Source organism: Gekko japonicus, unplaced genomic scaffold (genome assembly GCF_001447785.1).
Source record: "Gekko japonicus isolate JY-2015 unplaced genomic scaffold, Gekko_japonicus_V1.1 scaffold36, whole genome shotgun sequence".
NCBI classification, from domain to species: domain Eukaryota; kingdom Metazoa; phylum Chordata; class Lepidosauria; order Squamata; family Gekkonidae; genus Gekko; species Gekko japonicus.
Genome location: NW_015164182.1, coordinates 2562294 through 2574929, shown reverse-complemented (window position 1 = coordinate 2574929; position 12636 = coordinate 2562294). Strand labels below are relative to the sequence as shown.

Here is a 12636-nt window from a genome sequence, read left to right as displayed (position 1 = left end):
CAGACCTCTAAAGAGGGGTATATGAGAGTTACTAGGTACTGCAGATCAGCCATCAGAGAAACTAAAGCTCGATATGAGTTGGGTCTGGCCAGGGGGGCTCACTAGTTGCTACAATAAGAAAAACTTCTACAGATATGTGAAAAGCAAATGCAAGGTAAAAGAGGCAATTGGACCACTTTTGGGAGTAGACGGAGAAACTCTGGTGGAGGACAGAGAAAAAGCAGACAAGCTTAATGACTTTTTTGCCTCTGTTTTCTCCCAGAAGAACTCAAGCCGATCTAGAGTTGGTAGAGGACATAACAGGACACCTGAGTGTCTAGTTGACATTGACAGGGAGGTTGTAGAGAGGCACCTGGCTGCACTGGATGAATACAAATCCCCTGGGCCAGAGGGTGTGCACCCAAGTGTGCTCAAAGAACTGTCTAATGAACTTGCAGAGCCTCTGTCCATCATCTTCAAGGCCTCCTGGAGGACTGGGGATGTGCCACAAGATTGGAGAAGAGCAAATGTTATCCCAATCTTTAAGAAAGGGAAGAAGGATGACCCAGGAAACTACAGGCCAGTCAGTCTGACTTCTGTCGCTGGGAAGATATTAGAGCAGATTTTAAAGGGATTGATCTGTAAGCATCTGAAGAACCACTTAGTGATATGGGTAAGTCAGCATGGTTTTGTCCCCAACAGATCTTGTCAGACCAACCTGGTGTCCGTCTTTGATCGTGTGACTGGATCATGAGAACTCTGTTGATGTGATTTACCTGGATTTCAGTAAAACTTTTCAATATTTTTATCAATGATCAGGATGAAGGGGTAGAAGGGCTACTCATTAAATTTGCTGAAGATACCAAATTGGGAGGAGTAGCTAACACCCAAGAAGATAGAGTTAAAATTCAACAAGACCTGAATACTCTGGAGAAGTGGGCAGTTGCAAACTGGATGCAATTTAAAAAAGATAAATGCACATTATTACATCTGGGCCACAAAAATGTCAAGCACGAATACTGGATGGGGGATACATTTCTGGGGAGTAGTGTATGCGAAAGAGATCTTGGGGTAAGAGTGGATTGTAAACTAAATATGAACAGTCAGTGTGATGCGGTGGCAAAAAAGGCAAATTCGGTCTTGGGTTGTATTAAAAGGGCCATAGCATTGAAATCGCAGGAGGTCATAGTCCCTCTGTATACTGCCTTGGTCAGGCCGCACCTGGAGTACTGTGACCAGTTCTGGAGGCCTCACTTCAAAAAGGATGTGGACAAAATCGAGAGGGTGCAGAAAAGAGCAACAAGGATGATCAGGGGTCTGGAGACTGAGCCCTACGAGGAAAGGGTAAGGGCCTTGAGAATGTTTAGTTTGGAGAAGAGGAGATTGAGGGGGGACAGGATTGCTCTCTTTAAATATTTGAAAGAATGTCATTTGGAGGAGGGCAAGGAGCTGTTCCAGTTGGCAGCAGAGGATAGGACCCGAAGCAACGGGTTTAGATTACATACAGAAAGGTATCGGCTGGATATTAGGAAAAACATTTTCATGGTCAGAGTGGTTCAAAGGTGGAATCTGCTGCCTAGGGAGGTGGTTAGCTCCCATTCACTGACAGCTTTAAAGAAGAATATTTGTCAGAGATGTGTTAGGCTGGTCCTGCATTGGGCAGGGGGTTGGACACTGATCTAGTGAACCTTTTAGAGACCAAGTGCCCAAACTGCAACCCAAAACCCAGTTATTTATCACAAAGTGCCAACATGGCAATTTAACCTGAATACTAAGGTTTTAGTTTAGAAAAAACAACTCATACATTAACATCTTTTGTCTTAAAAGAAAAACACAATAACAGAGCTTTCAATGATACAAACAATTTTTTATTGAAAGGTAAACGTTTGCATTTGGCATGCTTTTGAACAATTAATGTGATTTTTGCTGTTGTATGCATGCTGATAATTTGTCTAACCTTGGCTCATACTTTGTAAGTTTGAGAGCAACACAGGCAGCACTCAGGTCATCTGTTAGTCTGTTTCTGGTGTCAGATTTGATATAATTCAAAGCTGAAAACAGCTGCTCACAAGCATATGATCCAAAAAAAGGAAAGCAATCCTTCTATCTTTCCTTCTAGCTCCATTTCCACATTTCCTAAATGTAACCAGTGTACACAGGAAAGATAGAGTCTAGAGCCTTAATGGAGGCTATTATTCAGCAGCAGCTTGTCCCACCAGGAAGAGGCCAGGAGGCGGGCTGGTGAAGGAGGTCCCACCGAGGGGATGTACTAAAAGGAAGGACACAATTGCCCACTGGCAACAATGGGAAACACTAATGAGAGCTAGGAATGCCAATTGACTTGCATGGGCTCCATTGAAATACATTCCAGTACAAGTAGAGTTGCAATAATAATGTGGAATGGATTTTTCATTAGTCTCTGGGCCCAAATAAACTACTCTGGGAATGGAATGAGAGACCACGGAGTGGAATGAGATGGAGCTGATCTGATGATAGCTACACACATTCCAGAAATACTTAAATGTAAAGTAATTTACTCTACAGTTTGCAAATCCAGTTGCACAGAACTTTCTCTACAAACAGGGTCTCTCCTTCCACTCCGGGGACTGTCATTCCAGGCCCATAAGCCTCCTGTACTTCTAGGCACTGTCAGTCCACCTTGGACCCTGTCATTCCATTCCCAGAATACTCTCAGGAGCTGTCATTCCAGTTAGTAGTATCCCATTCCAGTTCCAGAACACTTCTGCCATATCTAGGGGCTGTCGTTCAACTCTGGGGCTTGTCATTGCGGTCCCTGCTACCTCGAGTCCTGCACACTGGAGGGAGGGAGGGAGGGAGGGGAGCGGCGGCGGGAAGGTGGCAGAGGATGGGCTGCCCCCCCCTCCAGGGACGAAGACGACGACACTGACGCTGGCGGAGGATGGGACGGAGGAGGCGGAGAGGAACACTCGCTTGCAGGCTTGGAGGAGGCGAGGTGCCGGCCAGGCGGGACTCAGGGCGCAGAGAGGCACACTCACCCAGCAGGCACTCCCTCCTGCAGGCTGCTGCTGGTGCTGCTCGTCGCGGTCAGCCGCCTCTGAGGAGAAGGGGAGTCACGGGGCGCAGCCGGCTTCTCTACCACTGCTGGCTCAACGTTTGCCTTGTGTGGCCCACACCCTCCATTCAAACTGCTCAATCGGGGGCCGCCCAGGCAGCTGGGGTGACGGCGCGCGTGCCCACAGAGAGGGCTCTGAGTGCCACCTCTGGTACGCGTGCCATAGGTTCGCCACCACAGGACTAGATGATTCTGCAATGATATCATGTAAAATGAGGGGTGGAGGATGAGAAAGAAGCACTGCACAGTGCTTAGAACTCTTTAATGGAGAGTCTCACTTCTGTATAAATACAAGATTTTGGCCTCTACAAAAAAAAAATAATCAAGAGCAAAAGGTTGGCTACTGGGGAAGAACACAAACATAAACAAACAAAAAACCCAGAAAGAGCTGAATAGGTTGTTGGCCAAAAAAAGCTTGTACTTCAGTGCTTCAAAAGGAAAATCTGGGGCAATGCATTGATCGGAGGAGCACTAAAGCTTCAGGCGGAAGGGCCCTCTGGAGGAATCAGACATCTTGGCCAATGGTCTTACAACTGCTTAATAGGAAAAAGGGGAATTGTATATAGGATGCGTGTCGAGCGATACAGGAATCTCCACTGCTGTCAGATGCAAATGTATCACATACAGACACACACCGATGCTCTCCCGTTGGTATTGTTTTTCTGCTTTGGTGAGTCAAGATTGCCTAAGGCAGAGACTCAGTCAATGGCAGGCAAACTGTGGAAGGGGTAGTCAAGAGCTTTTTCCGAAGTTGCAGTACAAACTGAGATCGAAGGCTGAAGGTATTTTTTAGGGGAGGGGAAAAGAGGGAGAAAGAAATTTCTGCAGGCTGTGGTGGCCACTGTGGAACTGCATCACAATATGTATTTTGGCTCTGAGCTGTCATTGGCTCCCTAGTGGAGGTTCTACATGGTGGACTAAAATAATCAGTTTGAACCGATCATACCACACTTTCAAAGAATCCATCTGAGCATTTGGCATCATGCAAATCAACAGAACAAGGGTGGCTTCATTTGGCTGTGTCATCCAACATTCTCCAGATGAAGTGGCCGACTGCTCCCCCACTCCCATGGCAGCATAGCTGACATAGCTCTGTCTTCTGGGTTTCTGCTGGAAATACTAAGTCTCTCTTGTACGGGCGTCACAGACTTCTGACATCCCCATGATTACAAACAGCATCACAGCATGCGAGTGGCTGACATCGTAAGGAAATCTTCATAGTTGATCCGGGCACTGCCTGTCATGCTGGTATCCTTCTCCCGGAAGGCTTCGGTCATGCTCTGGAGCAGCGTGCAGATCTGGATGAAGCGGTCCAACTGGATGCCAGGGTTGGTGGCCTTCTGGGAGTACCGCGACAGCAGCAGCTGAGAAAACTGAGGGCTCAGGTTATATCCCATCTGAGAGAGTGCTAGGAGAAAGGGAATAGAGATAGAATGGAGGATGCCCGCTTTGCATAGCTGTGAGCAGAAATCACACAGGTTGTGCGTACAAATGTGAAGAGGTGATCTGAAAATGGCATCCCTTTAGGAGAGCTTCTCCATGGCACTGGTCACCCAAAGAAGGAAACAACAAAAAAAAGGGGGGGGGGCAACCTGAAGTCAGGAACCTAGAAGGTTGAGCAGCTAAACAAAAGAATAAGAGACATCTATGTATTACAAAGTGCACAGTAAATATAGATTAAAAACAGAGATAAAAACCATGAGGTAGTGGGTATCGCATTATATCCAGGTAGCATACAGCAACACATGTAAGTTGCACATATAATAACTAAGACCAAAACACTGGTTATGCAAAATAACCACTAGAACAAATGCATTTTGGCCCAGAGGGCCTTCTTCAGTGATAGCTGGTTGATATATGGACTCATACTTTGACGAGAGCAACAGCCAAAGGCAGTATGGTTGACTAGAGCTATTATCTTCGATGGGTGTGGGATCTTCTACGTGTGCAGGCCTGATTGACACCAATACTTTATTATTTGGAGCTACACTATTTAATTGATTCACACATAACCTGCCTGGTCTGGAACAGATATTTTATACTTTCATTTCTAATATGTGCTGTCATTACTAAGACCACTGAAAAAGGCCTTATGGGTTGAAACACATTTGGTCTAGTGCAGTGGTGGTGAACCTATGTTGGCACGTGTGCCAGAGGTGGCACTCAGAGCCCTCTCTCTGGGCACGCGCGCCGTCGCCCCAGCTGCCTGGGCGGCCCCTGATTGGGCAGTTTGAATGGAGGGCGGGAGCCAAGCAAGGCGGAAATCAAGCCAGCAGGGGAAGAGAAGCCGGCTGCGCCCCACGACTCCCCTTCTCATCCAAGGCGAGCACCAGCAGCAGCCTGCAGGAGGGAACGCCTGCCTCCAAGCCTGTGAGTGTCCCTCTCCTCCTCCTCTGTCCCGTCCTCTGCCAGCATCAGCGTCATCATCTTCATTCCTGGGAGGGGGGGTGGGCAGCCTGGCTCCCAGTGCCCGGGCCTCGAGGTCAGGGGGCGAGATCGGCCGGGGGTGGGTGGGTGAAGACACGGGCGTCATCGTCATTGTGGGAGTTGCAGCAGGTCTTCGGGCTTGGAGGGGGGTTGGGGGGGGCTTGCCATTGCCTCTGGTCTGCTGCTTGTTCCTGGCTGCTGGCATGACCAGGTGGGCACCTGTTCTGATTCTGGGCACCTGTTCTGTTTCCAATGGGCAGTCCTGTCGTTCCTTTTACTACATCCCCTCGGTGGGACCTCCTTCACCAGCCCGCCTCCTGGCCTCTTCCTGGTGGGACAAGCTGCTCCTGAATAATGGCCTCCATTAAGGCTCTAGACTTGATCTTTCCTGTTCACACTGGTTAGATTTAGGAAATGTGGAAATGGAGCTATTGGAATTTCAAGAAAGCTCTATCTGGAAAAATAAATTCTATGACCTGTGTGAAACACTTGAGAAGATAGAAGGATTGCTTTCCTTATTTTGTTTGGATCATCTTATGCTTGTGAGCAGCTGTTTCAACTTTGAATTATATCAAATCTGACACCAGAAACAGACTAACAGATGACCTGAGTGCTGCATGTGTTGCTCTCAAACTTACAAAGTATGAGCCAAGGTTAGACAAATTATCAGCATGCATACAACAGCAAAAATCACATTAATTGTTCAAAAGCATGCCAAATGCAAACTTTTACCTTTCAATTAAAAATTGTTTGTATCATTGAAAGCTCTGTTATTGTGTTTTTCTTTTAAGACAAAAGATGTTAATGTATGAGTTGTTTTTTCTAAACTAAAACCTCAGTATTCAGGTTAAATTGCCGTGTTGGCACTTTGCGATAAATAAATGGGTTTTGGGTTGCAGTTTGGGCACTCGGTCTTTAAAAGGTTTGCCTGGTCTAGTGGTTATTTTGTGTAACCAATGTTTTGGTCTTAGTTACTGTACGTGCAACTTACATGTGTTGCTGTATGCTACGTGGATGTAATGTGATACCCAGTATCTCGTGGTTTTTATCTATACTTTTAATCATCATCATCATCATCAAGTTTATTGTATTAGCCATTGGCCATAACAAAACATAAATACAAACACAATCCTTATACATCACATTAAGTTATACTTTTAATCTATATTTACTGTGCACTTTGCAATAAATAGATGTGTCTTATTATTTTGTTTAGCTGCTCTACTTCCTAGGTTCCTGACTGGTCATCCAGAGCCAGGCCTTCATCAGCCACTCAAAAGCTGCAGATGCACTGACTCTTCTCAGAGCCCCAACTGCAGTGGCGTTCCTGCTTTCTCCTCCAGCATTTAACTTCCATTGACATTGCTTCCTCCTACAACGTGTGTCTGAAGAAAGGAGCTTTGATTCTCAGAAGCTTATACCCTGGAAATCTTTTTATTTTTAAGGTCCTACGGGACTCGAATCTTGCTCTTCTACTGCAGACCCAAACAGCTACACACCTTATTCTATAACATGGATTTCTCTGACACCCACCCCCCTTTCCAAATGGCCACTAGCTCTACCTCACCAACACCTAGCTAGCAAATCCCACAGAAGCCCACACACCCCTGTACTAGGCACTTTGAATCAAAACTGAGTAGACCAGCCAGATGCTACTTGCTTCCTTGGAGCTACCACTGGATTCCACCTGCCTGAAGGAACTGCCTGAAGTCTGCCCTCCTGCTCTCTGGACATTCAACCAAATAGCCATGAAACCCAGCCAGCCAACGCCAGCTTTGTGTAGTCCCCAATTTAGCAGATTTTAGCTTGTTGTCCTTGCCCTGACCTAGATAGCTCAACCTAGCCCTGATTTCATCAGATCTCAGAAGTTAAGCAGGGTCACCCTGGCTAGTACTTGTCAGGAGACCACCAAGTAAGGCTAGTGTTGCTACACAGAGGCAGGCCTCTGTTTGTCTCTTGCCTTGAAAATTCTAACAGAGTTAACATCAGTCAACTTGATGGCACTTTCCACCACTGCTTGTTCCTCTCATAAGGCACTAGAGGATTGCCTCAGCCCCTCAGTTTGGTGTAGTGGTTAAGTGCGCGGACTCTAAACTGGGAAAACTGGGTTTGATTCCCCACTCCTCCACTTGCACCTGGCTGGATGACCAGTTCTGATAAGAGCTGTTCTTGAAAAGGGGCAGTTTCTGTCAGAGCTCTCTCAGCCCCACCTACCTCACAGGGTGTCTGTTGTGGGGAGGGGAAGGGAAAGGAGTTTGTAAGCCGCTTTCCTTTGGGTAGTGAAAGGCGGGATATAAATCCAATCTCTTCTTCTTCTTCAACAAAGACTGAGGAAGTGGGTTATGTCAGTTGATCAATGAAAGCTTAGCGATAGAGAGGCAGCATTCTGGTCTCCGCCCACTCTGATGGAGGGAGTTTACCAAGAGTCAGAGGTCACAGTCAGCCTCTGGAGGTTTGATAGACCAACATCTCACCTTGGTGCAGCTCGTTACAATTAATGCTTCCTGACTGGTCGCGGTCATACTGCTGGAAGAGGTTCCGCCACTGCTGGATGAAGCGCCACAGAGCTGAGAACCCATAGAGATCAATCCGCCCAGACTTAGTTTTATCAAACATGTCTGCCGAGACACAGAAGGGGGAACAAAGAACAAGACTCTGAATAACAGTACAAAAGAAGAACTGGACTCCGATGGCTGGTGACAGATAAGAATTTTTTTCAGACAGAAGGCAGTGTACACACATGAACGCACATAAACCTGTCTTACATTGAATCAGACCATCGATCCATCAAGGTCAGTATGGTCAACTCAGACCGGCAGCGGTTCTCCAGGGTCTCAGGCAGAGATCTTTCACATCACGAACTGCCTGGTCCTTTTACCTCACAGGGTGTTTGTTGTGGGGAGGGGAAGGGAAAGGAGATTGTAAGCCCCTCTGAGACTCCTTCGGGTAGTGAAGGGCGGGGTATAAATCCAATCTCTTCTCTTCTTCTTCTCTTTTACTGGAGATGCCAGGGACTGAACCTGGAATCTTCTGCATGCAAAGCTAAAGTTGTTCCACTGGGGCATAATTTCTAACAATACTGAGGTGAGAGTGAAATGGGTTTTGCAAGTTTCTAGGGAGTTTCAAAACCTCCTTGACTAAAGAGGATACTGAGACCAAAGAAACATGTGCACACATAAAGGGCTACAAAAGCTGTCAAGACTTGTCAAATGTGTCCCTTAGATCCTGTCTTATGTGCACCGCCTTTGTGATAGTATAAGAAAACCACAGTCTCAGAATACTACAGTCTGAAAGCAAAGGCAGGTAGAGGTAGAAAGGGAGAGAGAGAGAGAGAGAGAGAGATGCTGTTCTGCAATGAAACTTGCCTCAAGTGTCAAATCTGAGTGGGAGGGGGATGTGACAGAGAGGCAAAGGTCTTGCCCCTTCCTGAAAAACACCAAGCCCCTTCAGTTCTGTTTAGAGCACCGAGCAGTCATTGGAATCCCTGGAAGGGCTGGAGAAGCCAGATGGGAGGGGGAAGCAAGAGAGAAAAAGCTGCTACACTGTCAGCTCAGGCAGATAGGGTCTGAACCTTCAGAGAAAGAGACTGAAGGGGTCGTCTCAGAATTGGCTAAAGCAGTGAATGTGTGGAGATAGTGGTTTCTGTCTTGAGAGTGCTAGTTGGAAGCAGGGGTCATTCCGTAGAAAAAGAGGTGCAGGAGCTCATTAGCATAACTTATTTGCATATGCCACACCCCCTGACATCACTGGAAGTGTGTCAGAAGGCAACACCCACCGCTCAGGCTCCACTGGACTGTTTTGGATTGCTAGCTATTGGGGGGGGGGGACGTGCAGATCTGCCCTCGCAGAGGCGGGAGAGCTTGTACCTGAATAAAACTTGGTCTTAAAGGTGCCACTGGACTGTTTTGGATCAGGAGGCCGGGTGGGCTCTGCAACTTACCTGGCTGCTTCTTGCTCTTACTGAGGGCTGCTGGGAGCAGGGGGTGGGGCTCTTTACTGCCGGAGCTCCGCTCCTGTGCGCTCCTGCAGGAAATGACCCCTGGTTGGAAGGGAACCTGTCTCAGGAGACTTTGGACTTGTCTTTTGTGATAAAGCACGCTAGCTTTATCATAAGCTTTAGAGGAAGAGACTGAAGCTTTCTTGAAGCCCCAATTTCTGAGGTAAACTAGTGAAAGATTTGTGGTTTCTGAGAGGAGCTCACATTTACACTGTGAGATTCCTGAAGCTGAGGGGAGATCATTATTCACCTCAAGGATACGAACTTAGCTGCTCACTGCTCTCTACCCTCCTAAATTGTCAACTAAAACATTATAAATGAATGGGCTCCACAAGACTGTTACACCTGTGAGTAGTTTCTATCCTCTTTTCCTTGTGGCTAAATAAAAATTATTGTTCTTTTTCTGTTTCTTTCATGGGTTCTGAACTGAAAAGCCAGCTAGGAAGTCTGTCAGGTGGAGGGTTGGAGCAGAGACTATAGTGGTTGAGATTTACATCATGTTACCTCTGCTTAAACATCATTTTTATAACGCTAACCTTCACAGGGAGTTAGAATAAAGTAGAGTTAAGGGGGGGGGGAAGCAATTCCAAGTCGTCTGCTTTTTTATGATATTTTCAGTTATCAACAAATGAGGAACAAAGGGGGGGAAGAAACTCCGCCACATGCTTTCATAGAGAAGGGAGAAATTAAATGTACAACTCCATTTCTGTGGAAGGTGACCATGCCAGAACATGAACTTCAAGTGCAACTAAAAAACATTTAGCACTTATATATCATAGCAGGTTGTCTGTTTCTAAAGCATCTGGATACATTGTTTCACTTATTTCTTCATTATTCCAGGCTGTTGTATGTATTATCCTGTTTTGATTCCATTGTTCTTTAATTGTGTAACCCAGTTTTTTTCATTGTTCTGTAGGTATTACACTGGCTTTTTAGCTTGTTCTTATAAACACTGTATTCTGCCTTCAGTCTCAGCGAGAATGACAGTCAATAAATGCAGTCAATAAATAAATACATTCTCACAACAGCTCGGTGAGGTAGGCCCTAATTATGATTCTTATTTTGCAGATGAGGGGGGATTAAGCTGAGCAGCTTGCCACATGCCCCCTCTTGAGAGTTCACAATCAAGGTGTGATTGGAACCAGGGAGTTCCCAGCTCATGCTCTCATTAACTACACAGGGAGAGCTCTCAAACTTGGTCCTGTGGACCTGTCCAGCATCCATCATTGCCAAGAGCAAGTTTATTGCTTCCATTCTCTTTGCCAAATTTAGGAAGTTCCACCAGCTGCAGGAAAACATATCTGAAGCAGAATGAACAAACACATATTAAGTCTGACTGCCTCAGATTCTAAAGGCTATTTTGAGAGAGAGATGTTGTGCTCTGGCATGGACATACATATTCAAAACTTGTACAGACCCTCCATTTTTAATGTAATATTTTACACTCAGCTCCTTCCTTTAAAGTCTAGAGTAAACAGAAAAGGGTTCCTTCAATCTCAAGATTTCTGAGATACAGTTCCTTTGTTTGAAGAACACATCTAATCTCTCAGAACTGTAACAGAACATACCTATTTTTGTATTTTGGAAACCAGACCCAAGCACTAGACATCTTACGACACATTGGCTGCATTCAGACATCGCAATAAGCCAACATGAAGCCAGGAGGTAGAAAAACAGGGCTCGTTACTGGACTCCTCGACACACCCCTACTCCTGTGGAGAACCTTGCCACATATAAATATGGTGTGTGAGTTAAAGTTAAAAAGCTTAGTTTGTGGGGGAAATTAACTCAGGTCAACTTGCTTGTCTGTATTCCTACATCATAGGTAACCAGAATTTGCTTCTAACAGGAGTGTGTGTGTGTGTGTGGGGGGGGACAACCCTGGAAAAGAGCACCCTCCTGGCCAAGAAGGGAGAGAAAGCCTGCCTGGTTAGCACCAAACAGGAGGTGCCCAAGCAAGGAAGGGCCAGGCAGGCATGCCCCTCACCATGATCAGCCCTCCTTCCCTGTGTCTCTGGCTCACGCCCACTCCTCTCTTTGGGCTGGGGTGGCCCTAGTGCACGGGGGTGGGGGTGGTTCTAATGGGGCCATCACTCCCCACCCCCCAAGACTATCACCCCACTGGGACTCTTCTCAGTGGCCTTAACGGCCAATCTGCCCCTGGTTTCTAACTGGGATGGTCCATGAAAGAGGAATGGAGAGAGGATTCGAGAGGCACATGTTCAAGCTTTGCAGTAAGCCAGGTTCATAAGAACATAAGAGATGCCAATGTTGGATCAGGCCAAAGGCCCATCCAGTCCAACACTCTGTATCCCACAGTGGCCAGAAATACCAGTGCCATCAGGAGGTCCACCAGTGGGGCCAGGACATTAGAAGCCCTCCCACTGTTGACCCCCCCAAGCACCAAGATGACAGAGCATCACTTGCCCCAGAGTCCCTATCTATGCCTTGTGGCTAATAGCCACTGATGGACCTCTGCTCCATATGCTTATCTAATTCCCTTTTGAAGCCATCCATGCTTGTAGCCGCCACCACCTCCTGTGGCAGTGAATTCCAAGTGTTAATCACACACACCCTGGCACCATTTCAGCTTGTCATGATGTCTGGACACAGCCTCTGAGGGATAGTTTGCCAGACTTCCAGCTCCCTCAGCTATCCCCCTTGCCCTGGCCTTGACTCACTCATCATCATCAAACATGTTTCGTCATTGAAGGCAGACCAGTTGGAGTTGACTAGGGCCTGCCGTAGCTCTTTGATGGAGATGTAGCCGCTATGGTCGCAATCCACACTCTGGAACCAGGAGAAGGCTTCTGGGTCCACACCAGGGGGAACAGCACCTGATGGGGAGAGGACAAAACACATGCTAGCAGGGAGGGCAGCACAGCTCAACATCAAAGCACATCAGATACCTGCCTCAGCTGACCATTCAAGCAGCCAGAATAGAAGGGATTGGACACTGCCGCTCCACTGCTGAGTCAGCACTTTGTTCATGGCGAAAAAAGCCTCTTTTTATGGCCAAGTTATTAATCCCATGAAAGGAGACTCAACCACAGCGGGGATCCAGAGCCTTGTAAAAACACAAGGAAAATAAATGACATCTCTTCAGATACTTTGTAAAGTTGAGTGCAAACATGCGGAA

General features: G+C 46.8%; 1 protein-coding gene across 1 annotated transcript in view; it reads right to left on the bottom strand.

Annotated features, from left to right (window-relative positions):
• Positions 1-2681: 2681 nt before the first annotated feature.
• Positions 2682-12636, bottom strand: part of PEF1 (penta-EF-hand domain containing 1) — a 16101-nt gene continuing 6146 nt past the window's right edge. Inside the window, exons 3-5 of the mRNA XM_015408084.1 lie at positions 12179-12334; positions 7975-8118; positions 2682-4481 (exon numbers count right to left, since the gene is read on the bottom strand). Coding sequence (XP_015263570.1) covers positions 4252-4481; positions 7975-8118; positions 12179-12334 — 530 coding nt within the window. The 3' untranslated portion in view covers positions 2682-4251. The remainder of the gene's footprint in view (positions 4482-7974; positions 8119-12178; positions 12335-12636) is intronic.